The sequence below is a fragment of the Oncorhynchus tshawytscha genome, linkage group LG03 (assembly GCF_018296145.1).
Source record: "Oncorhynchus tshawytscha isolate Ot180627B linkage group LG03, Otsh_v2.0, whole genome shotgun sequence".
NCBI lineage: Eukaryota > Metazoa > Chordata > Actinopteri > Salmoniformes > Salmonidae > Oncorhynchus > Oncorhynchus tshawytscha.
In genome coordinates, this window is record NC_056431.1 from 21,464,133 (window position 1) to 21,491,131 (window position 26,999).

The window sequence follows — 26,999 nt, forward strand, 5'->3', positions numbered from 1 at the left end:
CCTGGTGTACAGAACAACTCAATCAGAACAAGTGTGCACTGCGCATTTTGTTTGTCCAAATGATGGCACATCTGCTACTGACATCGGTCGTCTTTAATACCATACGTTTATGAGGCATTTTGCATTACACTCAATGGTTAAATACTTTTTGTGAGTGGAATTTATCCACAGACTGGAAAAAGTAAACCTCCCTTAAAGTGCGTGTAGTGACCATTGAAGCATAGTGAATTAAATTGATGGCACCAAACACTCAATGTCGAGCGAGGTTAGCATGCGCCTGACATTGAATTAAGATGATAAAAGAGGAAGAAGGAGTGTCTTCTTCCGCGAACACCACAACAGATGTGTAATAATGAAAGTAGGTAAACATAGTAAATAAACTGGAACCTAAATGTCCATTTATGCAAGGGTGATGCAACCAATTGTTCTATCCTGCACGCTGAAGGAATCAAACTGTATTCATCGGTGGTTTAATTGAAAATGAGAACGTCGTTGGACATCAATGTCAATGGACTTCTGCTGCTCTTATGTGGCGTTAACCTGGCCGGCACACTTGGGTACAAGCCTGTCATCATTGTTCATGGCCTTTTTGACGGTCCTAAACAATTCCTTATGATGAGTCGTTTGATACAAGAGGTACGTTTGTAGAGGCTTGGGCCTCTACAACACACATTTAACCATAATTATATACTTATTAAAACAGAAAAGAAAACAATCATGTATTTTTTAATTTACCCGTTATTTTACCAGGTAAGTTGACTGAGAACACGTTCTCATTTGCAGCAACGACCTGGGGAATCGTTACAGGGGAGAGGGGGATGAATGAGTCAATTGTAAACTGGGGATTATTAGGTGACCGTGATGGTTTGAGGGCCAGATTGGGAATTTAGCCAGGACACCGGGGTTAACACCCCTACTCTTACGATAAGTCCCATGGGATCTTTAATGACCTCAAAGAAATTGAGACTGATTAGATCATTGAGGTGTACAGTACCAGTCAAAAGTTTGGACATTCAAGGGTTTTTCTTTATTTTTTACTATTTTCTACATTGTAGAATAATAGTGGAGACAACATATTTGGAATCATGTAATAACCAAAAAAAGTGTTAAATAAATCTAAATATATTTTATATTTGAGATTCTTCAAAACTGGGTGGTTTGAGCAGTGTATGCTGATTGGCTGAAAGCCGTGGTATATCAGACTGTATACCACGGGTATGAAAAAACATGTATTTTTACTGCCCTAATTATGTTGGTAACCAGTTTATAATAACAGTAAGGCACCTCTGGTGTTTGTGGTATATTGCCAATACACCACGGCTAAGGGCTGCTCTAAGGGCTGTATCCAGGCACTCCGCGTTATGTCATGCATAAGAACAGCCCTTAGCCATGGTACAGTGGTGAGAACAAGTATTTGATACACTGCCGATTTTGCAGGTTTTTCAGCCTGTAATATTGGCCCATCATATCATTATACTGAGGCCCAAGAGGGTGTGGTATATAGCCAATATACACTAGGGAGAACAAGTATTTGATAACCTGCAAAATGGGCAGTGTTTCCTACTTACAAAGCATGTAGAAATCTGTAATTTTTTATCATAGGTACACTTCAACTGTGAGAGACGGAATCTAAATCAAAAATCCAGAAAATCACATTGTATGATTTTTAAGTAATTAATTTGCATTTTATTGCATGACATAAGTATTTGATACATCAGAAAAGCAGAACTTAATATTTGGTACAGAAACTTTTGTTTGCAATTACAGAGATCATACATTTCCTGTAGTTCTTGACTAGGTTTGCACACACTGCAGCAGGGATTTTGGCCCACTCCTCCATACAGACCTTCTCCAGATCCTTCAGGTTTCGGGGGCTGTCGCTGGGCAATACGGACTTTCAGCTCCCTCCAAAGATTTTCTATTGGGTTCAGGTCTGGAGACTGGCTAGGCCACTCCAGGACCTTGAGATGCTTCTTACGGAGCCACTCCTTAGTTGCCCTGGCTGTGTGTTTCGGGTCGTTGTCATGCTGGAAGACCCAGCCACGACCCATCTTCAATGCTCTTACTGAGGGAAGGAGGTTGTTGGCCAAGATCTTGCGATACATGGCCCCATCCATCCTCCCCTCAATATGGTGCAGTTGTCCTGTCCCCTTTGCAAAAAAGCATCCCCAAAGAATGATGTTTCCACCTCCATGCTTCACGGTTGGGATGGTGTTCTTGGGGTTGTACTCATCCTTCTTCTTCCTCTAAACACGGCAAGTGGAGTTTAGACCAAAAAGCTCTATCAGACCACATGACCTTCTCCCATTCCTCCTCTGGATCATCCAGATGGTCATTGGCAAACTTCAGACGGGCCTGGACATGCGCTGGCTTGAGCAGGGGGACCATGCGTGCGCTGCAGGATTTTAATCCATGACGGCGTAGTGTGTTACTAATGGTTTTCTTTGAGACTGTGGTCCCAGCTCTCTTCAGGTCATTGACCAGGTCCTGCCATGTAGTTCTGGGCTGATCCCTCACCTTCCTCATGATCATTGATGCCCCACGAGGTGAGATCTTGCATGGAGCCCCAGACCGAGGGTGATTGACCGTCATCTTGAACTTCTTCCATTTTCTAATAATTACGCCAACAGTTGTTGCCTTCTCACCAAGCTGCTGTTCTCACCAAGCTGCTTGCCTATTGTCCTGTAGCCCATCCCAGCCTTGTATAGGTCTACAGTTGTATCCCTGATATCCTTACACAGCTCTCCTCTGGTCTTGGCCATTGTGGAGAGGTTGGAGTCTGTTTGATTGAGTGTGTGGTGGACAGGTGTCTTTTATACAGGTAACGAGTTCAAACAAGTGCAGTTAATACAGGTAATGAGTGGAGAACAGGAGGGCTTCTTAAAGAAAAACTAACAGGTCTGTGAGAGACGGAATTCTTACTGGTTGGTAGGTGATCAAATACTTACGTCATGCAATAAAATGCAAATGAATTACTTAAAAATCATGCAATGTGATTTTCTGGATTTTTGTTTTAGATTCCATCTCCCACAGTTGAAGTGTACCTATGATAAAAATGACAGACCTCTACATGCTTTGTAAGTAGGAAACACTGCAGATTTAGCAGGTTATCAAATACTTGTTCTCCCCACTGTATATATTGGCCATATACCACACCCTCTTGGGCCTCAGTATAATGATATGATGGGCCAATATTACAGGCGGAAAACATTGTGTTTGCTCTTGGTATTGGGGAAATTATGACTGGATGACTTGACCATCTGCTTTTTTCTCTCTGGAGAATGTTTAACAGGACAATGGCCACAGGTTTTTAGAGGAATAGAATGTTATGTATGATATACATTTCTATCACAGGTGCACTAAAACAGGATCTGATCAAATTCTCACTTCATGTGAAACTGTTTCCATGGATACTTAAGTGTGGAAAAAAAGAAAGTGAGAGTACTTTATACAGTGTGTGAGCGATAAAATGTTTTTTGGGGCCACCAAAATGTTTTACACCTAGTAACTCATAAATAATAAGTAGAAATATCAAAACTTGTATCCACAAATAAAAGCACTAAGAAGGCAAAAAAAGCATCCACTTCAGTTTCACGTGAAGTGAGAATTTTAGAAGATCCTGTTTTAGTGCACCTATGACACAAATGTAAGTCGTACATAACAACGCAATGTGGAGTGCCTGGATACAGCCCTTACCCGTGGTTTATTGGCAACATACCACAAACCCCTAAGGTGTCTTATTGCTATTATAAACTGGTTACCAACGTAATTGGAACAGTAAACAAGTAAATGTGCATCATACCTGTGGTATATTTAAGCAATAATGCCCGGGAGGCGGGGTGTGGTATATGGCCAATATACCACGGCTAAGGGGTGTTCTTATGCACGACGTGGAGTGCCTGGATACAGCCCTTAGAGCAGCCCTTAGCCGTGGTGTATTGGAAATATACCACAAACATCCGTAGTGCCTTATTGTTATAATAAACTGGTTACTAACATAATTAGAGCAGTAAAAATACATGTTTTTTCATTCAGCGTTCAGCCAATCAGCATTCAGGGCTCGAACCACCCAGTTTATAATGTATGTTATAATATGATAGGATTGTTTTTTTGAACAGTTTCACTAATTCATTCTAATTAACTTAATCATTATGACACATCCCTCACTATTGTCATTGGTTGCCTACATAACCTGGTTCAAGTAATCATGACATTATCCTGAAGAAGGCACAGTGATGCAGAAATGTTAGTAAATACCCAATAAATTACTGGGAGTTTATATATGGAGTGTGCGACTCTCTTTATTTTTAATATAATATGATAGGATAACATGTTTCAGGTACATCGTTTTTTTCTTGTAACTTGCAATATAAGCTGATGTATTCTTTTGACAGGCCCATCCAGGTACCAACGTGTCAGTGATAGATCTGTATGATAACATGGCCAGCCTGAAGCCACTGTGGGAGCAGGTGCAGGGCTTCAAAAAGTTGCTCTATCCAATCATGCAGGAGGCAGAGAATGGCATCCATCTTATCTGCTTCTCACAAGGTCTCTCTATCTCAGTTATTTAGCATTTTTTGGAACAAGACGTAGAGATATAGCGCTTTCCGCTTAATGCTGTCTTCCCCTGCTTCTCTTAGGTGGTCTGATATGTCGAGGACTTCTTTCTACACTTCCTGACCATAATGTCCAGTCCTTCATCTCCCTGTCATCACCACAGGCTGGCCAGTATGGAGGTCATTGATGGTCACTTTCTTCTCCTAAGTCATTTTTTAAAATCAGGCCTAGGTATAGCTCTTTCTAACACAATGAAGTTTTGATTTTTGTCATACAACAAAGTAAAACAAATGATATTCATGTCTCACATTTCAAATAAAAAGAGAACATTTGCAAGCCGTGTGTAAATTTGAAACACATACTGTATGTTCCACACACCACACACATTTTACTAGCCTTTTCGTTGTGCTTCTCCCACAGACACAGACATTCTGAAAATGGTTTTTCCTCACTATCTAAAGGCCCGTGTTTTTCACGTGTGTTACTCTTCAGTAGGACAGAAATGGTCCATCTGCAACTTCTGGAATGGTAAGAGAGAATTGAGTAGTTAAAGGGGAACTTCGGTGTCGAACAAATAGAGAACCAGAACATTCGTTTGTAGATGTGTATCTGAGTACAGTAAAGAGGCTCCTTTGTGCTTGCACCAAAATGTTTTGTCCTACCAGACCCACACCAAAGAGAACGCTTCCTGAAGAGCAGCAATTATCTGGCCCTGCTGAATGGAGAGAGACCACACAGGGAAATTACAGGTACTGAAATTCATTCCTACTGCAGATATTTCAGTATCCAAAACTGAACATCTAGATTAGATTCGCCACCATTGACTGATAAGGGCCAGACAAAATCTCCAGCAAAGTTCCTTACTTCTCCTTTCACACTGACTTGTCTGCATAATGGACAAAACTATACATTTTGTAGCAACATATTATGTTTGGCTTAAATTTCTTTCTCAATATATATTTGATAAAACTGCAGATTTAGTCTGGCCCTACTGACACTGTTGTCCTAAGTAGTTTTAATTCTATAAAATGTGGAGAGACATAGTTATTCTCCATCTCAGAACAAATAAATGTATCTCTCTCTAATCATCAGAGTGGAGGAAGAACTTCCTGCGTATCAACAAGCTGGTGTTGATTGGAGGACCAGATGATGGCGTGATTACACCATGGGAGTCCAGGTATCCATGGTCACCATCACCACCATTATTTTATACTAAATTAATTGCCCTGTTGTATATCCTGCATTCTTACACACACATTGGTTGCATCTCTGAGACGTGGGCTCAACACTAGTGACTCTATACCTATTGGACTAACCATGTCTGTTCTCTCCAATCAGTCACTTTGGATTTTATGACATTAACGAAACCATTGTTGAGATGAAGAACCAGGAAGTAAGTTACTTTAATGGTACCATCTACCATCATTGATAATGTTCATGTCCTAATGTGATGGATAACTATGTGCTTCTCTGTCTCTCTCATTTGAATAGTGGTACGGTAGGGATTCGTTTGGGCTGAAGACACTGCATGCTCGTGGAGACCTGGCTGTGTTTGTGCTCTCAGGAGTGAAGCACAGCTATTGGCATTCGAATGAGACGGTGTTCAGAGATTGCATAGAGGAGTGGCTGACATGAACATGCTCACGTTCACACATACACACTAAATATAATGTTCACAGAAAAGGTTCTGCAAATTGTCTTTGATTGACATGTCATAGTTGTATGTAGTGCCTATTTGATATTTTTATACATTATTGTTTGTCTGTGATTATGAAACAGCGAAATCAAGGTTTTTTTTGTGCAGTAATAGGAAATACACTGAATTGAACTAAATTTCACATGGTGTGTTCTTGCCCAATGCTTCCACTCTTCTCCTGGTGAATCAGACTTGTTTCTCTCTTTGAATAAATCTGTGTGATAGTGTATAATCTTTATATTTGACTGGATCTTCAAAATGATTGATTACAGAACATCGGACTACCATGTGGGTACACAATCGCCCAAACATGCGCATTTCCTAGTTACATAAGGAGGGGGGGGGGGGTATTCTGGAAATGATTGCCATCAGAATCAAATGTAATCTATAATGTTGCATAAACTTGAATTCCATTACATTGTCGCTATTAGTTGAGGGAGGAGCTCTGACACTGTACATTACCAATGAAAAGTGTGCCTATGAAAATAATCAAATAGACTGCTGACATACGGATATTCACTTCTCAAAACGGGTGTAAGCATTAGTCCAAACAGAGATTTACTATTGGCCAAATTAAGGTAGGTCCCTCTCCGTTTCGTTTACGAAACGTTTCGCAACAGAATCATCGTAATGAATACACCCCAGGTATGACCAATGACGTCAGCAAGGTAGCGCACACTCACAGCTCCTTTCCGGTGTAGGCTACTGCAGTGCGCTCGAGTTCCTGGTTGACATAGTAAGACACTTTAAAAAATATATTGTATTTCTTTTTAACCATGTGGTCATTGGTAAAGTCATGAATGGTTTTACAACGTTTAGATGGGACCCGGTTAACTTCACCGAGGATGCCACCGGGTTTTAAGTTTGCGTTTAATACTTCCCAACTTTATCGGGTTTAGAGCGCGAAACCAGATTTAACTTCTAGAGACAGATAAACCGTACTCATCCAAACGCTTTATGCATGCAGATGGTCTAAAAGTGGAGATACAGAAAACAAATCTGTGATTTTGGCAAACTCTAAAGGACGAAATTATTTTGGTAAAGTTATACTGCTTGATTCAAACTGTGAACATGTAGCCTATAACTTTCGTGGTTACGGACTTCGTGTTGTCGGAATGAAACTTATTTACACACCTATGTTGCTTAAAATAGGATTGCATAGACAGGTAATTGGTCTTGGCTATACGTTGTGTATCACGGGCTACATAAATCAACAACCGTCAACTTTTGATATTGTATAGGAATAAACAACAGCAGCCTACAGTTCATAATGATCGGTACAAGCGAGCAGTGAGACGAATGGCGGAGAGAGCGTGGACGTTTGATACTTGTTTTTCGCTTTGACAGTATGCGAAATGTACTGTCAGTGTGGCTCAAGGTCGACGTGTAGGCGGCTGTGGTTTTCTACTGTGTGCTAAAAGAGCCAACGCATTGAGCAAAACATCCACACTATAATATTAAAGCACACTGACAGGCAAGCCAAAATCGAAGCTCTTCAGCAGCAAACTAGTGAGAGCAGATAACTTTTATTAGTGGGCCAAACGTGAAGCCAACTTTTGAAAACCCAGTTCTGACTTGGAAAAACTACTTTGAATGTCACTGCCAGCAAGTGCAATTATACAGAATGTAATTCTAAGATTAGATATCCAACCATTCTCTACAGCATGATCAAAAAGTTGAGAATACATTTAGTTAAGACTGCAGCCAATAATCTTTTCTGCTTTACTCCAACAGAATATTGAAGATCGTTCTGTGGACATCAGGGGATTTTCTAGCCCTTCTGTCTACTATGTCCTCCAGGGGCAAATGTGAGGGGTGTCTGGTGTGTGGGGGTGACCTGCACGGTAACCAACGGCGATGGCTCTTTGGGGGTCAGAACAAGAAAGATGGTCAGCCTCAGACCCCATCAGACTCACCGGGTAGAGGAAGTATCTCCAGGTCTTCTCAAAGCAGCCCCTGGGGTGAGGTGTGTGTGTGTGCACTTCTGTGCGTGTATGTGTGTGTATGTCAGTTCTAATGTTTTCTTTTCCCACTTTGAAGGTAGCACCATGTCCCTTGGCTCCACAACGTCTCTCTCCTCACTGTCTTCACCCGCTAAAGCAATGGACCTACTCTCTGTACTGACACACATACTAGGCCAGCCCGTACCACGGGGCAGTGGGCGGGGGGAGTTCTTGTGTGGCAAATGCGTTTCAGTTCTAGAGCGGGTTTTCAAGTTTGACTCTGTCATTTCCAGAGTGAGGGTCTTATCCTCCGAGAGGCTTCAGAAGTTGACCCAGGAGAGGGACAAGGTCAGGCAGTGGGTACGTAGCGCTTACCGCCAGCGACACCCTCAGGATTTCAGGATGAGGAGCAGCACTAGTGAGGAGGATGGTGAGGGAATGGGAGACAGAGAGGGTTATAACGAAATGTTGAAGGAGAACATGGCCTTGTCAGAGTATGAGTTCTGGTCTGAGAAATGGGACGCATGTCCATACTTCAGGAGAACGGGGAAAAGATGCACAAAGGGGAAAAATTGTGAAGGATGTGATTTTCTGAGGGTGTCCGACTCCGCCTATGAGTCAGTTTGTGGGGTTCCCCGCCGCCTACCCTTCCAACCCTTTCCCCCCTTGGCCCTATCGAGGAACAAGTCGCAGAGCATGCCTCTTCATTGGTCAAGAGTGCCGTCGCTAAGTTCTAGCCCAGCGTCATTGGCTGGATCCACTCTCTCCTTACGAGCGTCCTCTCGCACTGAGTCCATCCAATCACTGGATTCACTGGATTGCTGTGATCCATTTGATTTTCCGGGTGATTTGTCACTCCTGGTCCTCAGAGAGTTGAAAGGTATTGAAGGAAAGCCTGTCAATTCACCTTCGGGGAGTAAGATTCCCGTTTTGGGAAAGAGGGAAGGGCGATATTCAGGAGAGGTAGGTGAGACATCCCCCCCTGAGGTAACAAGGGTGCTGAATTTTGGAGAGCGGGAGAATGGAGGAGAGGAAGTTGCTGGAGAGTCCAATGACGTTTTGACTGAATTGAGGGACGAGTTTATTCCACTACACAGAGAGGTGAGATTTCTCTTGTATTCTTTCAAAATCCAGCATACCAAATAACGACAGGAAGTTATTATGAGTTGGACCAGGATTGTTTCCTGACGACAACACTTTGGGTTCCCATAGCCTATAAATTAGCCATTCCCTGGTCAGGAAAATATCTCTGCCCTAAATGAGGATTTTCCGACAGGTTGCCTTGCCTGTAGTCTGTGGATCACTCCGTCGATCACGGAGTATAAATATTTACTTAGTGGTCTGTAATATGTCATCTAGGATCTATCATGTCTGTAGCCAGTACAAATGTCCAACTCTGAATCTTTTCTTACTTATAAATACAGGAATAGGACTTCAACAGAATTAAGTGACAATTTATGTCTTTCACAAAATGCAGTTTTCTTATTTTTTTTATTTCAGAGCAATACAGGCCGAGTGCACCTTGCAGTCAGCCAGTTGAGAGGACAGCTTGATCAAGCTATGGCACGCATCAAGACCCTCGAAACTGAGCTTAAACACGGGACCAAAACCAAACCAGATACCAATGTCAGTGGACCAAAGGATTGGATTAAGGTAAGCACTGAATAGTTTATTGATTTTCACTCTACTTGATTCCCCCATGTTTAGACATTTTCAGCTGCATTCCCAGACACAAATGAAGCCCAGCCATGGACTAAAAAACATTCTCAATGGAGATTCTCCAGGACTAGGCAGTCTCTGGGGAACTGGTCCATAGTATTTATAGTAACTCAATTGAGAAAGAAAACAGTTTAAATTGGTGAGCGGAATGGTAGTGTCATGATAATTTGGTTGCGTACACACAACTAAGTTTGACACTCCCTGTCATGGTAACTGGCTGCTGACATTTTATACACGATAAACAGGTATAGGCCTAGTCAGCCGGTGCACAGCCATATAATGGCCTGAACATAGTTTCCCTAACATGCTTCTTCTGCATGTACTTGCGTGCGCACACACACGTCTTCAGAATCACTTGGATAGCAATGTCTTTAAGCCCGGCTTGTATTGACTAAGCACAAATAAAGCATTATGCAAGGAATGATGGGTGTGTTACAGTTTGTTTGGTCTCTGGACCAGGGAGTGTCCTCTTTCCTTAATGCAGGTGCGTTCATATAACCACACACACACAACCACACATCTCCCTGGAATCTTCCCCAACTAGAGGAGCAGCTCAGGATGGCTTTTCATAAAGAGATCATTAACATGCTACTCAGCTGCTTAGTGGCGTCTGTTAACCTTATCTCCTTACAGTAGACTCAAGTTATTCAACCCGTCACCTACCTATGGTTCTAGCATGTCTGGGCCTCACCCCCAGCTGTTAAGGCATCTTACCTAAACTGATTCTCATTTCATGAGATTCACGTCTGAGATTTAGGTCTGGCTTGAGTTCCAGTTTTTGGGATATTTTAGGAAGCCCTATTAGCAAGTTCAGTCTGGGAATGGGAGCTGTAAATCCACGAAGAGCTTTGACGATTAAGAGCACCACAGCCAGCTCTACACAAGGAAATATTTTAATTTGTCTGGAATCTGGCATTAGCTCCACCCAATCCTAGAAAAGTTCAAATAAGTCAATCGTTGGGATAATCGTTGGGGTTAAGTATTTGTATGCACTGTGTGAGGTCTTATAGTATATCAAGCTTTTGTGGTGGGGAACTTTCACACTTGGCACTTGCAGGGCAGATTATAGGCTTATAATGTGTGTTCTAAATCTATTGAGAGAATACAAACTGATTGCCTGCATTCTTTGAAAGCATCAGCTGTAACATAGTGGCATATATCACCCACAAGACACTGGCTTCAAAATGGAGAGGTCTGCTGCTCCAGCCTGGTCCCAGATCTGTTTGTGCTGTCTTGGCAATGCCTGTGGTCATTGTCATCAGTTTGAAAGACAACACAAATGGATCTAGGACCAGGCTAGTCTGCTCTAATATCGCTGCAACAATGCCAGCCCCCTGTTGACTTAACAACCTTCATCTAAGTGCTGTGTATGTTGTGATTATGGCTTTTTCAGTTGCCGCAGAAGGACGGTGGAAACTTCCTTCTGCAGAGTTTGGGGCATTCGCTGCACAGCAGAGACCGAGTTATCCAGGCGAGTGATTCATAGTGATTCTATGAGGGGAGACAATGCAGTCATGCTGAAAACACAGGGATCCACTTCACTCAGGAATGAGACACTGGCTGAGCTAGTGGAATGTTGCCATCACAACATGGACACCCCATGCTCTTAAACTTCAGATATAGTGGTATTAGCAATTTTCAGCACTAAAGTTTATGGGTGAGCAAACTTCCTTAGCTTAACATAGCCAAATAGATAAATCAAATCGGTTTAATATAGAGTACCAGTCAAAAGTTTGGACACACCTACTCATTCCAGGGTTATTCTTTATTTGTACTATTTTCTACATTGTAGAATAATAGTGAATACATCACAACTATGAAATAAGACACATGGAATCATGTAGTAACCAAAAAGTGTCAACAAATTAAAATATATGGTATATTTTAGATTCTTCAAAGTTACCACCTTTTCCTTGACAGGTTTGCACACTCTTGGCATTCTCTCAACCAGCTTCATGAGGTAGTCACCTGGAATGCATTTCAATTAACAGGCAAGCCTTGTTAAAAGTTCATTTGTGGGATTTCTTTCCTTCTTAATGCACTTGATCCAATCACTTGTTTTGTGACAAGGTAAGGGTGGCATACAGAAGAAAGCACTATTTGGTAAAAGACCAAATAGAGAAATGACAGTCCATCATTACTTTAAGAATGACGGTCAGTCAATGTGGAACATTTCAAGAACATTGAAAGTTTCTTCAAGTGCAGTCGCAAAATCCATCAAGCGCTATGATGAAACTGGCTCTTTTGAGGGCCGCCACAGGAAATGAATACCCAGAGTTACCTCTGCTGCTGAGGATATGTTCATTAGAGTTGTCAGCCTCAGAAATGGGCAATTAACTGCACCTCAGATTGCAGCCCAAATAAATGCTTCACAGAGTTCAAGTAACAGACACCTCTCAACATCAACTGTTCAGAGGAGACTGCATGAATCAGGCCTTCGTGGTCGAATTGCTGCAAAGAAACTACTACTAAAGGACACCAATAATAAGAAGAGACTTGCTTGGGCCAAGAAACATGAGCAATGGATATTTGACCGGTGGAAATCTGTCCTTTGGTCTGATGAGTCCAAATTTGAGATTTTTAGGACTAACCGCCATGTCTTTGTGAGACGCGGAGTAGGTGAAATGATGATCCCCGCATGTGTGGTTCCCACCGTGAAGCATGGAGGTGGTGGTGTGGGGGTGATTTGCTAATGACACTGTCTGTGATTTATTTAGAATTCAAGGCACACTTAACCAGCATGGCTACCACATCATTCTGCAAAAATAAGCCATCCCATCTTGTTTGCGCTTGGTGGGACTATCGTTTGTTTTTCAACAGAACGATGACCCAACACACCTCCAGGCTGTGTAAGGCCTATTTGACCAAGAAGGAGAGTGATGGAGTGCTGCATCAGATGATCTGGCCTCCACAATCACCTGACCTCAACCCAATTCAGATGGTAAGGGATGAGTTGGACCGCGGAGTGAAGGAAAACAGCTAATTGCTCAGCATTTGTACGGAACTCCTTCAAGACTTTTGGAAAATAATTGTAGTTGACTACCTCATGAAGCTGGTTGAGAGGATGACAGCTTTGCACGCTCTTGGCATTAAGGCAAAAGGTGGCTACTTTGAAGAACCTAACCTTTAACACTTAGTTATTACTTTATTCCATATGTGTTTTTTCATAGTTTTGATGTCTTCACTATTATTCTACAATGTAGAAAATGGTAAAAAAAATATATTAAAACCCTTGTAAGTAGGTGTCCAAACTTTTGACTGGTACTGACATATATATATTTTAATGTTTTTATTGTCACATTTATTTGGGTGTGTACACAGTTTAGCTAATGTTATAGCAGGTGCAGTGAAATGCTTATATTACTAGCTCCTAAGAATGCAGTAAAATGTCAAACGGGTACACAAATAATCAATAAACATTTTTTTTAAAATAAATCGAGAAATGTCGGAACAAATCCAATTATCAACCCAAATAGCACTGTAACAGCAATCCAACCGTGAGTGGTTTTCTTAAACTATCATTGTCTCAATATCAATATTTAGTTTTTGTATTCTGGTGTAATTGATATCATTAAATCTCTTTTTCCATATATCACATCAAGTCCTTTTCTGAAGCCATCTCTGGGACAAGCCGTGTGTTATTCCATGATCAGACATGAATTTCCTGTCTCCCTGTCTGTCTCAGGAGTGCATGTGTCTGATCAGGAAGATGTGTGTTGAGGTAGGGACGGGGACAGATGCGGCTGACAGACTGACACAAGCACTCACTGACAATCTGAAACAAACTCTCTCCGACAATAAGGTGAGGGCTCAGATTGATCCCATTTGATTATGATTTGAATAGGCTAATGGTTTAAAATAATAAATAAACTTGTGTAGACAGACTGTCAAAGCATGGACAATAATATGTGTGAATATTTCCTTTTTTAATATGACATTACTTAAGTGATAATGCCAGAGAAGCCGGTGTTTGGAGGATATATTGGTATGGGTGGTGTTGGGCCCGAGACGACATCTCTGACAAACCGTGCCAATATATCCTCCAAACACTAGCTTCTCTGGCATTATCACTTTAAATACAATGAGTTACCAACATATTAAAATAATGATTGACATATTTTCATGAAACGTTATTTTGATTAATTGCATCCTTCCACAAGATACAGTCCCGACACACATCTAGGGTTGCTAGAGACGCGACCCAGTCGTTCACTCTGCTTGTTCTGTATCTATGGACGCGACCCAGTCATTCGTTATAAATGTTCCATTGCCATACTGGCTGGCAACGTTCTTATCCCTTGCTTGCTTGCTTGCTAGCCAACTACGGCTAACTTAGTCAAGTGCAGCCAGAATAACAGCAAAATAGCTGCATTTGTTTAAGCTGTTTTCTAGTGACATTTATTTGGATACATCCATAACAATGAGCTAATTAGGTGCGATTTCCCTTCGCATAGAAAATGTGCTCACTTGTCAGGACACTATTGTTCAGTGGAGCTAGCCAACTACACAGCTACCGTAACAAAATCACTTCAAACTGAAGCTGGAAAGACTGCAAATTTGCATTTCGTTTGAACTTTTTCAATTGACATTTTTTATGTATACAGTGGGGCTAAAAAGTATTTAGTCTGCCACGAATTGTGCAAATTCTCCCATTTAAGTGGGAAAACTTGCACAATTGGTGGCTGACTAAATACTTTTTTGCCCCACTGTATCCATAAAAATGACTCCAGCTGATTTCATGATTTCAATTGGCAGAGAAATGGAGAAATGGTTCATTACTATGGGACAGCTGGATATCGTATTTCAATATTGAAACAGTTTTGCAAATGTCGCAAGACAGACTGCAAGGTTTATACAAATCTCCTCTGTTGAAAACAAATTGTTAGTTGAAAATAAATCTGAGATAATGTCTAGATGCTTTTTGTAGTGGAAATCACGTTTATAAGTTGCCTGACTGGGTTGATGAGACAGTGGATTGCGCAGTCAGATGGAACAGAGTATATAGGCATTTTAACATCATATATTTAGCTGGTGGCAACTTGTGGAATAGACACTGGCTGGTATGCAGTCTTAAGCAATCAGTATTCAGGATTAGACCCACCCGTTGTATAATTTGGGATATAGAGCATTTCTGTACAAGGTTATTTTGCTGATGTCTTATATTCTACCTCATCTTTAGCAAGCCCTGGAGGCTCTGCGCTCAGAGATGAGTGAGAAGGAGAAGAGGATGGAGAGCGAGCTGGAGGCACTGCAGAAGGCTGGGAGAGACCGGGAGAAAGACCTCTCCACACTCAACACTGTACTCCAATGTAACCAGTACATCATCAATGTGAGTCTGAAGTTGAACACACACACACACACACACACACGTGATTGCTGTATTACCAGTGTATGGCAGTTGCTGTAGAACAAGTACACACACACACTCAGATGTATTCATTCACTTTGATTAACAAAGGCAACATTGTGCTGGATACACTATAGTCACTCAGTCAAAGGTGTTAGTAGTAATTTCTCACATAAGGGCTTTGTTTTTTTTCTTCTAACCCCCAGGAACTGAGAGTGGAGCTGGTTGAGAAGGAGCAAGTGCAGCGGGAAGGGCAGAAGGAGAAGGAAGTGTGGAGACAGCGGGACCTGGCCCTCAAAGCAGTCCTACTGGAGAAAGAGTCACTTCTCCTCTGCCTGAAGGAGGCGCTAGAGAGCTCTCAGAAAGACATGCAGGTGAGGGGATCACATCAACATACAGTATCTCTATACGTTGAATTAAATTAGGTCCGACGAGAACGATATCCTGCTTTCACTGGAACAGGCCCAGATCCACACCTTTTGCGTGAAGAAAAGACACCGGAAAAGGGGATGCAGATCGGGGATCCTTCTGAGAATCCGGAGGCGAGCGAGTAAACTCCCAATGCCTTCCATTCTTCTTGCTAATGTACAATCATTGGAAAATAAAATTGATGACCTACTGTTAAGATTATCCTACCAACGGGTCATTAAAAACTGTAACATCTTATGTTTCACCGAGACGTGGCTGAATGAAGATACAGACAATATAGAGCTAGCGGGATTTTCCATGCAACGGCAGAACAGAGACGCTACCTCTGGTAAGATGAGGGGTGGGGGGGTGTGTCTTTTTGTCAATAACAGCTGGTGCGTGATGTCTAATATTAAAGAAGTCTCGAGGTATTGCTCGCCTGAGGTTGAGTACCATATGATAAGCTGCAGACCACATTATCTATGAAGAGAGTTCTCATCTGTATTATTCATAGCAGTCTATTTACCACCACAAAACGAAGCTGGCACTAAGACCGCTCTCAACCAACTCTAAGGCTATAAACAAAGAAGAAAATGCTCACCCAGAAGCGGCACTCCTAGTGGCCGGGGACTTTAATTCAGGCAAACTTAAATCAGTTTTACCAAATTTTTACCAGCGTGTCATGTGCAACCAGGGGGGGGGGGGAATCCTGGACCACCTTTACTCCACACACAGAGATGCATGCAAAGCTCTACCCCACCCTACATTTGGCAAATCTGACCATAATTCTGATTACGGCTTACAAGCAAAAACTAAAGCAGGAAGTACCAGTCGCTTAATACGGAAGTGGTCAGATGACGTGGATGTTACACTACAGGACTGTTTTGCTAGCACAGACTGGAATATGTTCCAGGATTCGTCTAATGGCATTGAGGAGTACACCACCTCAGTCATCAGCTTCATCAATAAGTGCATTGATGACGTTGTCCCCACAGTGACTGTACATACATATCCCAACCAGAAGCCATGGATACAGTCAACATCTGCATCGAGCTAAAGACTAGAGCTGCCGCTTTCAAGGAGTAGGAGACCAATCCGGACGCTTATAAGAAATCCCGCTATGCCCTCAGACGAACCATCAAACAAGCAGGGCGTCAATACAGGATTAAGATTGAATCTTACTACACCAGCTCTGATGCTCGTCGGATGTGGCAAGGCTCGAAAACTATTACGGACTAGAAAGGGAAACCCAGACACGAGCCGCCCAGAGACGCGAGCCAACCAGATGAGCTAAATGCCTTTTATGCTCACTTCGAGGCAAGCAACACTGAAGCATGCACTAGAGCACCAGCTGTTCTGGGTAACTGTGTGACAACGCTCTCTGTAGCCGATGTGAACAAAACCTTGAAACAGGTTAACAATATTCACGAAGCTATGGGCTAGACTGATTACCAGGACGTGTACTCAAAGCATGCACAGACCAACGGTCAAGTGTCTTCACTGACATTTTCAACCCGTCCACGACCAAGTCTGAAATACCTACATGTTTCAAGCAGACCACCATAGTCCCTGTGCCCAAGGAAGCGAAGGTAACCTGCCTAAATGATTACTGCCCCGTGGCACTCACATCTGTAGCCATGAAGTGCTTTGAAAGGCTGGTCATGGCTCACATCAACAGCATCCTCCCGGACACCCTAGACTAGAGGTCGACCGATTATGATTTTTCACGCCGATACCGTTTATTGGCGGACCAAGAAAAGCCAATACCGATTAATCGGCCTATTTAATAAAAATAAATTAAAAAACATTTACATTTTATTTATTTGTAATAATGACAATTACAACAATACTGAATGAACACTTATTTTAACTTAATACATCAATAAAAATCTATTTAGCCTCAAATAAATAATGAAACATGTTCAATTTGGTTTAAATAATGCAAAAACAAAGTGTTGGAGAAGAAAGTAAAAGTGCAATATGTGCCATGTAAAAAAGCTCATGTTTAAGTTCCTTGCTCAGAACATGAGAACATATCAAAGTTGGTGGTTCCTTTTAACATGAGACTTCAATATTCCAAGGTAAGAGGTTTTAGGTTGTAGTTAATATAGTATTTATAGGACTATTTCTCTCTCTACCATTTGTATTTCATATACCTTTGACTATTTGATGTTCTTATAGGCACTATTGCCAGTGTAACAGTAAAGCTTCCGTCCCGCTCCTTGCCCTACCTGGGCTCAAACCAGGAACACATCAACAACAGCCATACTCGAAGCAGCTCCACAAAAGCCGCAGAGCAAGGGGAATAACTACTCCAAGTCTCAGCGTTTCAAACGTCACTCGCTCTATCGCACCCCGCTAACTAGCTAGCCATTTCACATCGGTTACACCAGCCATTAGGCTGATAGGCATGAAGTCATAAACAGCGCTGTGCTTGCGAAGAGCTGATGGCAAAACGCACAAAAGTGCTGTTTGAATGAATGCTTACGAGCCTCCTGCTGCCTACCATTGCTCAGTCAGACTGCTCTATCAAATCATACTTAATTATAACATAACACAGAAATACGAGCCTTTGGTCATTAATATGGTCGAATCTGGAAACTATCATTTGGAAAACAAAACGTTTATTATTTCAGTGAAATACGGAACCGTTCGGTATTTCATCTAACGGGTGGCATCCGTAAGTCTAAATATTTTTGTTACATTGCACAACCTTCAATGTTGTCATAATTACGTGAAATTCTGGCAAATTAGTTCGCAACGAGCCAGGCTGCCCAACTGTTGCATATACCCTGACTCTGCGTGCAATGAACGCAAGAGAAGTGCCACAATTTCACCTGGTTAATATTGCCTGCTAATATGGATTTCTTTTAGCTAAATATGCAGGTTTAAAAATATATACTTCTGTGTATGATTTTAAGGCATTGGTGTTTATGGTTAGGTACAGTCGTCCAACCATTGTGCTTTTTTCGCAAATGCGTTTTTGTTAAATCTTCCCCCAGCGTTGCATCGATTATATGCAACGCAGGACATGCTAGATAAACTAGTAATATCATCAACCATGTGTAGTTATAACTAGTGATTATGATTTGATTTTTATAAGATAAGTTTAATGCTAGCTAGCAACTTACCTTGGCTTACTGCATTCGCGTAACATGCAGTCTCCTCGTGGAGTGCAACGAGAGGCAGGTGGTTATAGCGTTGGACTAGGTAACTGTAAGGTTTCAAGATTAGATCCCCCGAGCTGACAAGATGAAAATCTGTCGTTCTGCCCCTGAATAAGGCAGTTAACCCACCGTTCCTAGGTCGTCATTGAAAATAAGAATGTGTTCTTAACTGACTTGCCTAGTTAAATACAGGTATAAAAAATATTTTTAAAAATGGGCAAAATCGGCACCCAAAAATACCGATTACCGACTGTTATGAAAACTTGAAATCTGCCCTAATTAATCGGCCATTCTGATTAATCGGTCGACCTCTACCCTAGACCCACTCCAATTTGCATACCGCCCCAACAGATCCAGAGATGACGCAATCTCAATCGCACTCCACACTGCCCTTTCTCACCTGGACAAAAGGAACACATATGTGAGAATGCTGATCATTGACTACAGCTCAGCATTCAACAACATAGTGCCCATGAAGCTCATCACTAAGCTAAGGACTCTGGGACTAAACACCTCCCTCTGCAACTGGATCCTGGACTTCCTGACAGACCGTCCCCAGGTGGTGAGAGTAGGCAACAACATGTCTGCCACACTGATCCTTAACTCTGGGGCCCTACAGGGGTGTGTACTTAGTCCCCTCCTGTACACAACTCCAACACCATCATTAAGTTTCTGACGACACAACAGTGGTAGGCCTGATCACCGACAACGATGAGACGGCCTATAGGGAGGAGGTTCGAGAACTGGCAGTGTGGTGCCAGAACAACAACCTCTCCCTCAATGTGAGCAAGACAAAGGAGCTGATCTTGGACTACAGGAAAAGGCGGGCCAAACAGGCCCCCATTAACATTGTAGTGGAGCAGGTCGAGTTTCAAGTTCCTTGGTGTCCTCATCACCAATGATCTATCAGTACCCCCTGCACACTGACTCGGTACTGGTGCCCCCTGTATATAGCCTTGTTATTCTTATTGTTTCTTTTTATTTTAGCCTACTTGGTAAATATTGTCTTATTCTTGAACTGCACTGTTGGTTAAGGGCTTGTAAGTAAGCATTTCACGATAAAGTCTACACTTTTTGTATTCGGTGCACGTGCTGTAGGATTTAGATCAGGACTCCTACTCTGAGAGGCTTTGTGAATACAGACCCAGATGTCTTGAAATATAGTGTTTTGAGTCATTTGAATAACTCTTCGTTTGACCATTCCTGATATAAATATAATTGATTCCAGGTATATCTATTTTTAGTGTGCCCACAATTGTTTGTGTCAGGTGCTGCATTCACCAGTGCTGCATGCACTGACCTCTGTTATTCAAGTTAAAGGTGCTACATGTCGATTGTCTCACCGATGTGGGAGCTAGGCGAATTGCAACAACACTTAGGCTGAATATAAACAACTTCCCCACTCCCACGCATACCATTTCCCTGCAATACGGTGGAGAGGTTAGCGCTATCCGACATCAAAGGATCCCGGATAGCATGGACCATGGTGGCGACTATTTTACTTTCAGTTTCGTCCACCAACTTCAAACAGTCGTAGATATTTCACTGCGATGTAGATGGTACAATGATAATGAATTATTCAGTGCATGTTTTCTCACAAACTGAAATAGTTCGAAGAGTGTAGAATTTTAGCAACTAGGAAATGACAGAGCGATTTCTACGTTGGCTGCCTTGTGCTTGAGGAGGAGATGACCACGCCTATTAGTGGTGGAAGAGGGTTCTAGAGCTGGGCGATATGGACAAAAAGTCACAATGTGACGAATAACTATTTTGCTTGATAACAATAAATAGATTACAACGCGATGTTCGCTCTAAGCTGCGCGTGTGTGCAGCCACACACCTCCAACGGAATAAATACCAATGCCGCACAGAGACGCACTTAACGCAATTCGCCCCATTAGTTTGTACTTTTTAGATATTTTTTTTCTGTGATCGAATCAACATTGTATCAATCCATTTTCAATGCAACAAACCAAAACAAATCTAACTTTGCAAGATTGAGTCTCTGATTTTGCCCAACGGAATAGAACTATATAGGCGGGTGTCGCACATCAGCGGTCTTGAGCTTTTCAGTTCAGATCAGACCACAGAGCGCATATGCACATTTGTTGATATTCTTTGCTAGTTACCAAGTTATTAGCCCAGTTATAGATAAGTATAGGTCAGCAATGGGGAGTTACTGCTTCCAACAAGAACACAAAACATGTTGGCCACATTTCAAGCTGTCTTGGTAAAAAGCGTATGTCTAAAGGGGCATTGCTTTTGAGACGGGCTTGAATATGCAAATAAGCTAATAGACAGAGGGGTAGCCCACATTGTCTAATTCTCTATATGGTAATAATAATACATTTTATTTTGGAAAGTGGTTTCTTGCATCATACAACACATTAAAATGCAATGTACAGTCACCTATTTGGCCAATGTTGTTACAGGCACGGTAAAAAGTTATGAATTAATGTCAAACCCTTCATAATGTAAAAAGGTTTTAAGTCTCATGCAATGTAGGCCTGAACAGCAAATATAGGCTACTGTAGGCTATATAATAGAAATCAAAAGCTATTTCCATGTGAAAATTTTATGGGATTCGCACTGTTTTGTTAGTGTGCCTACGTCAAATAGCCACAATAGCCTATTGGCTACTGTCTAAAACTGTAAGGGGACAGTCTCAATGTTCACTGTAAACGTGTACCAGAAGTTGCACAAAGTTCTCACACGGTTCAAGTTTCCTCTCACAAGACCAAACATTTGCTCAGTGCCTAAAAAAAATTGTGGCAACATTGCTACAACAATTAAACATTGTTTTAATGTACAGTTACTTTGCATTAGCGCCAGGGCTCTAGACACAGTTTTACAGTGCTATGTAAGTCAACTGAGATGGTAGCCTAATATTTAAAAAGTAAGCTATTTATCTAACATATTCAGGGAATGCATGATTGATATTTTGATGTGCAACCTGTCAAAATAGGATCCAGAATGATCCGATTTATGTTTTGGCTCTTTGTGCATATACAGTACCAGTCAGAAGTTTGGACACACTTACTCATTCCAGAGTTTTTCTTTATTTTCTACATTGAAGAATAGTAGTAAAGACATCAAAACTATGAAATAACACACATGGATTCATGTAGTAACTAAAAAAGTGTTAAACAAATCATAATATATTTTAGATTCGTCAGAGTAGCCACTGTTTGCCTTGACTACTTTGCACACTTGGCATTCTCTTAACCAGCTTCACCTGGAATGCCTTTCCAACAGTCTTGAAGGAGTTTCCTTCACTCTGTGGTCCAACTCATCCCAAGCCATCTCAATTGGGTTGAGGTTGTATTATTGTGGAGGCCAGGTCATCTGCAGCAGTCCATCACTCTCCTTGGTAAAATAGCCCTTACACAGCCTAGAGGTGTGTGATCATTGTCCTGTTGAAAAATAAATGATAGTCCCACTAAGCGCAAACCAGATGTGATGGCGTATCACTTCAGAATGCTGTGGTAGCCATGCTGATTAAGTGTGCCTTGAATTCTAAATAACTTACAGACCGTGTCACCAGCAAAGCACCATTACACCACCACCTCCATGCTTCACGGTGGGAACCACATATGCGGAGATCATCCATTCATCTACTCTGCATCTCACATAGACACGGTGGTTGGAACCAAACATCTCAAATTTGGAATCATCAAGCCAAAGGACAGATTTCCAACAGTCTAATGTCCATTGCTCATGTTTCTTGAACCAAGCAAGTCTCTTCTTATTATTGGTGTTATTTAGTACTGTTTTTTTTGCAGCAATTTGTCCATGAAGGCCTGATTCACAATCTCCTCTGAACAGTTGATGTTGATGTCTGCTACTTAAACTCTGAAACATTTATTTGGCTGCAATTTCTGTGGCTGGTAACTCTAATGAATTTGTCCTCTGCAGCAGAGATAACTCTGGGTCTTCCTTTCCTGTGGCGGTCCTCACAAGAGCCTGTTTCATCATAGCGCTTGATGTTTTTTGCAACTGCACTTGAAGAAACTTTCAATGTTCTTGAAATGTTCCACATTGACTGACCTTCATTCTAAAAGTAATGGACTGTTGTTTCTCTTTGCTTTTTTGAGCAGTTGACATAATATGGACTTGCCCTTTTACCAAATAGGGCTATCTTCTGTATACAATCCCTACCTTGTCACAACACAACTGATTGGCTCAAACGCATTAAGAAGGAAAGAAATTCCAGAAATTAACTTTTAACAAGGCACACCTGTTAATTGGAATGCATTCCAGGTGACTACCTCATGGAGCTGGTTGAGAGAATGCCAAGAGTGTGCAAGCCTGTCATCAAGGCAAAGGGTGGCTACTTTGAAGAATCTAAAATATGCAAACTTTTTTGGTTACTACATGATTCTATATGTGTTATTTCATAGTTTTGATTTCTTCACTATTATTCAAAAATGTAGAAAATTGTAAAAATAAAGAAACCCTTGAATGAGTAGGTGTGTCAACTTTTGACTGGTACTGTGTGTGTATGTGTTTTATATATATGAGAGAGATTTTCTTTTGCCAGCATATTGCCCTGTAGGCTATATTATTCACTGAGGAAGTGGGGACTCAAAACACTTGGCTAGATGGCTATATACCAACAATATCAGAGTTGGCAATGTTGGCTAATTGATTGTCCTCGGCTACTTTATGTTTACCGAACAAAAATATAAATGCAACAATTTCAAAGATTTTTATAAATTAAATAGGCCCTAATCTATTGATTTCACATGACTGGGAATACAGATATGCATCTGTTGGGGCGTGGGGCGTGGATCAGAAATCAGTCAGTATCTGGTATGACCACCATTTACCTCATTCAGCACAACACATCTCCTTCTCATAGAGTTGGTCAGGCTGTTGATTGTGGCCTGTGGAGTGTTGGCCCACTCCTCTTCAATGGCTGTGCGAAGTTGCTGGATATTGGCGGGAACTGGAACACTGTTGTACATGTCGATCCGGAGCATCCGAAATGTGCTCAATGGGTGATATGTCTGGTGAGTACACAGGCCATTGAAGAGCTGGCACATGTGCAACTTCCAGGAATTGTGTACAGATCTTTGCTACATGAGCCCGGACAGTATCATTCTGAAACATGAAGTGATGGTGGCGGCTGAATGGCACGACAATGGGCCTCAGGATCTCATCAAGGTATCTCTGTGCATTCAATTTGCCATCCAATAAAATGCAATTGTGTTCATTGTCTGTAGCTTATGCCTGCCCATACCATAAACCCACTGCCACCATGGAGCATTGTGTTCACAGCGTTGACATCAGCAAACCGCTTGCCAACACGTTGCCAAACAGGTGGTGTGCGGTTGTGAGGCCAGTTGGACGTACTGCCAAATTCCCTAAAATGATGTTGGAGGCGGCTTATGGTAAAGAAATGAACATTCAATTCTCTGGCAACGGCTCTAGTGCAGTCAGCATGCCAATTGCACACTCCCTGAACTTAAGATCTCTGTGGTATTATTTTGTGACAAATGCACATTTCAGTGTGGCCTTTTATTGTCTGTGTAATGATCATGCTTTCTAATAGGCTTCTTGATGCTACACCTGCCAGAAATTCTCAGTAACAGGGATATAAACACATTTGTGCACAACATTTGAGAGAAATAAGCTTTTTGTGCATATGGGATCTTTTTTCAGCTTATGCAACATGGGACCAACACTTTACTCCAAATTTCAAAGTTGCTCCAAATGTGAAATGTCTATATTGTTCCATTTCTCCTTGCACAATGTGGGGAGAGGGAGTGAGAGTGGCTCACTCACATAGCAGCCGACCACGAAACAGGGACAGGCAGATACTTTTAAAGCAGGAATCAACATAATGCATAGGCTATTACTGTTAACCAAATAATAGTTTTAAAACAATCTACAGGGATGTTGTATAGCAAAATCATAGAATGTTACCGACGTACACAAAATGCTTCGGTAAGAGTAATGAGTAAAGAGTCTGTTGTCCCAGCTCTAGTTTTTTCCCCCATATTGATTAGAGAAACTGATGTCTTTTGTTGTCAAATAGAAAGTCTGAATTTTAGAATGCGATTTTGTATTGGCCCAAAATACATATTTTTCACCCACTATTACTGCAGCTACTTTATGGACTTTTTCTGAAATTACAATGCAAAAATTCTACATGTTGCTCTTCAGGTAGACCTTCCTCCTCATTATTTGTTATCCTTTCCCCCAGGCACTGTCGGTCTCTGTGATTAGCCAAGGGGTGTCAGGAGGCGGGGCAGTGGGGGCTCTGGCCTCTCAGCTGGAGGAGAAGGAGAGCCTGGTGATAGCCTGGCTTCAGGACAGAGAGGAGCACAGCGCCACCATGTGCCGGGAGGTCTCCAAACTCACCACCGCCCTTCAGGACTATCAGGGCATAGTGCAGGTGAGTGCAAACGAGGATGGTAGTGGATGCTTTCACCAATCCCTGTCTTTCATATCAGTGAAGAGGAAGCCATTTAAGACTAGTAAGATGCTCCCTCTATATACTGAGATGTGTTGTGTCTTCCATTGTCTTTTACACAATTCAGGTCATCTTCAGTGAGGTATCTAAAATACCATGCCTATAATATAGTTTGGTCATTTGAACCCATACCTTTCCCCTCTTCCCATCTTTCCCCCTTCTCAAGGAGCAACAGCAGAATCATAGTCAGACGGTGTCTTCGCTGTCAAAGCAACTCAACGACACACGCAACGACCTGAGGGAGAGAGGGAAGGAGAACAAGGAGACACAGCGAGCCTGGCGGAGCGAAAAGGAGGACAAAGAGCAGGAGGAGAGGAAATTGAGGGAGAGCCTGGAGAAGAGAGACAAACTCATTGAGGTATGTCCGTACATGAGCGAGATATGTCCATACTTGATCTTAGAAAAGCACTAAAGAGTGGACCAAAATTAACACAGAATATTTTGATTTGTTAACCTGTTTTATTTAGCAAGTTCTCCTGGATTCCGAGGAACGGGATCATCTACTCAAAGAACTTCAACAGAACCTGCTGAACAAATTTGAACCCATGATTGCTGTCAAACACACATTATGAAAAAGACAAAGAAAATAGTGAGAGAGCAAAAAAATGTGGAACCATAAAGGTACAATGCACATTTTATATAGATGAGTTGCATGAACCAGTACTTTCTTGCACTACAGGTAGTTTACTACTAACTACAATTATATGTAGGCCTATTGAAAAGGTGTTTTGCACATTTGCAGTAGTTGATCTTCCCTTGGCAGGCAAGCCTTGGTTTTTGTGTTAAAACAATTTATGTCCTTTACAAAACTCCTGACTGGATATTTGTCAATAACGATAATGTTATTGCTCCATTTTGGCATCATTCTTATTTGTGTATTCATATTCACTGAATTAATTGATGAAGTATGCTAGTAGTTAATGTCTGACATGGACCAAAGTATATGTTGAATTTGCATAAATGGTACTCTGTCAATGAAATATATCAATACAGACGGTTCAATCAAATCCTTTCATTGACTGAGAGTACTATTTATGCAAATTCAAAATACACTTTGGTCCATGTCAGACATTGCCTAACTACTAGCATGGGACATAGGGAAATGTGTCATGAGATTTGTTCATGTGTCCTTCAGGGCATAGTGTAGTGCAACCTAATTGATAAATGCTATCAGAAGGGGGATTATTATTGTGTTGGATTTGGACCGTTTGAAGTTGCAGTTTCCCAAAAGCTTTCTTTATTGGTCTCATACTGTAAGTTCTGTATTATTATTTTTCTGAATGTGCCATTTTGGTTATTTTATTCATTCTGCCATTTTCTTTACACATTAGCTTACATCATACTGCTTGGTATTTTGATTGTCATGAAGAGGTTAATATTTTTGACCCCAAAATATTTATTTGGACTTTTTGGGGGGTTTAATTTTACTACAGAATGGTTTGATACATTTATTTTTGGAAAAGGTTTCTAATTTTATGTCTGTCTTGTTTTTATGTTCTGTCTTTTAATGTTCTGTTTCCTTTTTCCCCATTTTGTATTAGACCTACTGCCTGTCTTTTGGGGTTTTGCTGCCATGTTTTCATTTTAAGTCTTTGTGAGATTGAGAAATAAACCTCACTTTTTGATCAAAATGATTGAATGTAGTCTGTTTTCATTGCAAGTATTTTGCTGCCTATGTCATGGA

The 26,999-nt window shown here is 41.5% G+C and overlaps 2 protein-coding genes across 5 annotated transcripts; both read left to right on the plus strand.

The window, feature by feature from the left end:
* The first annotated feature begins 264 nt into the window (after positions 1-264).
* Positions 265-6,491, plus strand: LOC112230974 (lysosomal thioesterase PPT2-A). The gene is made up of 8 exons (XM_024397430.2): positions 265-636; positions 4,395-4,548; positions 4,641-4,736; positions 4,978-5,085; positions 5,223-5,306; positions 5,650-5,734; positions 5,896-5,950; positions 6,049-6,491. Exons 1-8 carry the CDS (start codon positions 481-483, stop codon positions 6,190-6,192), a joined length of 882 nt encoding a protein of 293 aa, XP_024253198.1. The 5' UTR covers positions 265-480; the 3' UTR covers positions 6,193-6,491.
* Positions 6,492-6,851: 360 nt separating this feature from the next.
* Positions 6,852-26,949, plus strand: si:ch73-95l15.5. 4 transcript variants are annotated; one of them, XM_024397443.2, is made up of 11 exons: positions 6,852-6,989; positions 7,988-8,214; positions 8,294-9,297; positions 9,697-9,849; positions 11,309-11,386; positions 13,601-13,717; positions 15,095-15,244; positions 15,469-15,636; positions 25,046-25,237; positions 25,482-25,673; positions 25,783-26,949. In XM_024397443.2, exons 2-11 carry the CDS (start codon positions 8,043-8,045, stop codon positions 25,885-25,887), a joined length of 2,331 nt encoding a protein of 776 aa, XP_024253211.2. In that variant the 5' UTR covers positions 6,852-6,989; positions 7,988-8,042; the 3' UTR covers positions 25,888-26,949. The 4 variants fall into 4 exon arrangements, with proteins under 4 accessions (XP_024253211.2, XP_024253228.2, XP_024253219.2 ...); XM_024397451.2 differs by lacking the exon at positions 6,852-6,989 and adding an exon at positions 7,052-7,291; XM_024397460.2 differs by lacking the exon at positions 13,601-13,717.
* Positions 26,950-26,999: the final 50 nt, after the last annotated feature.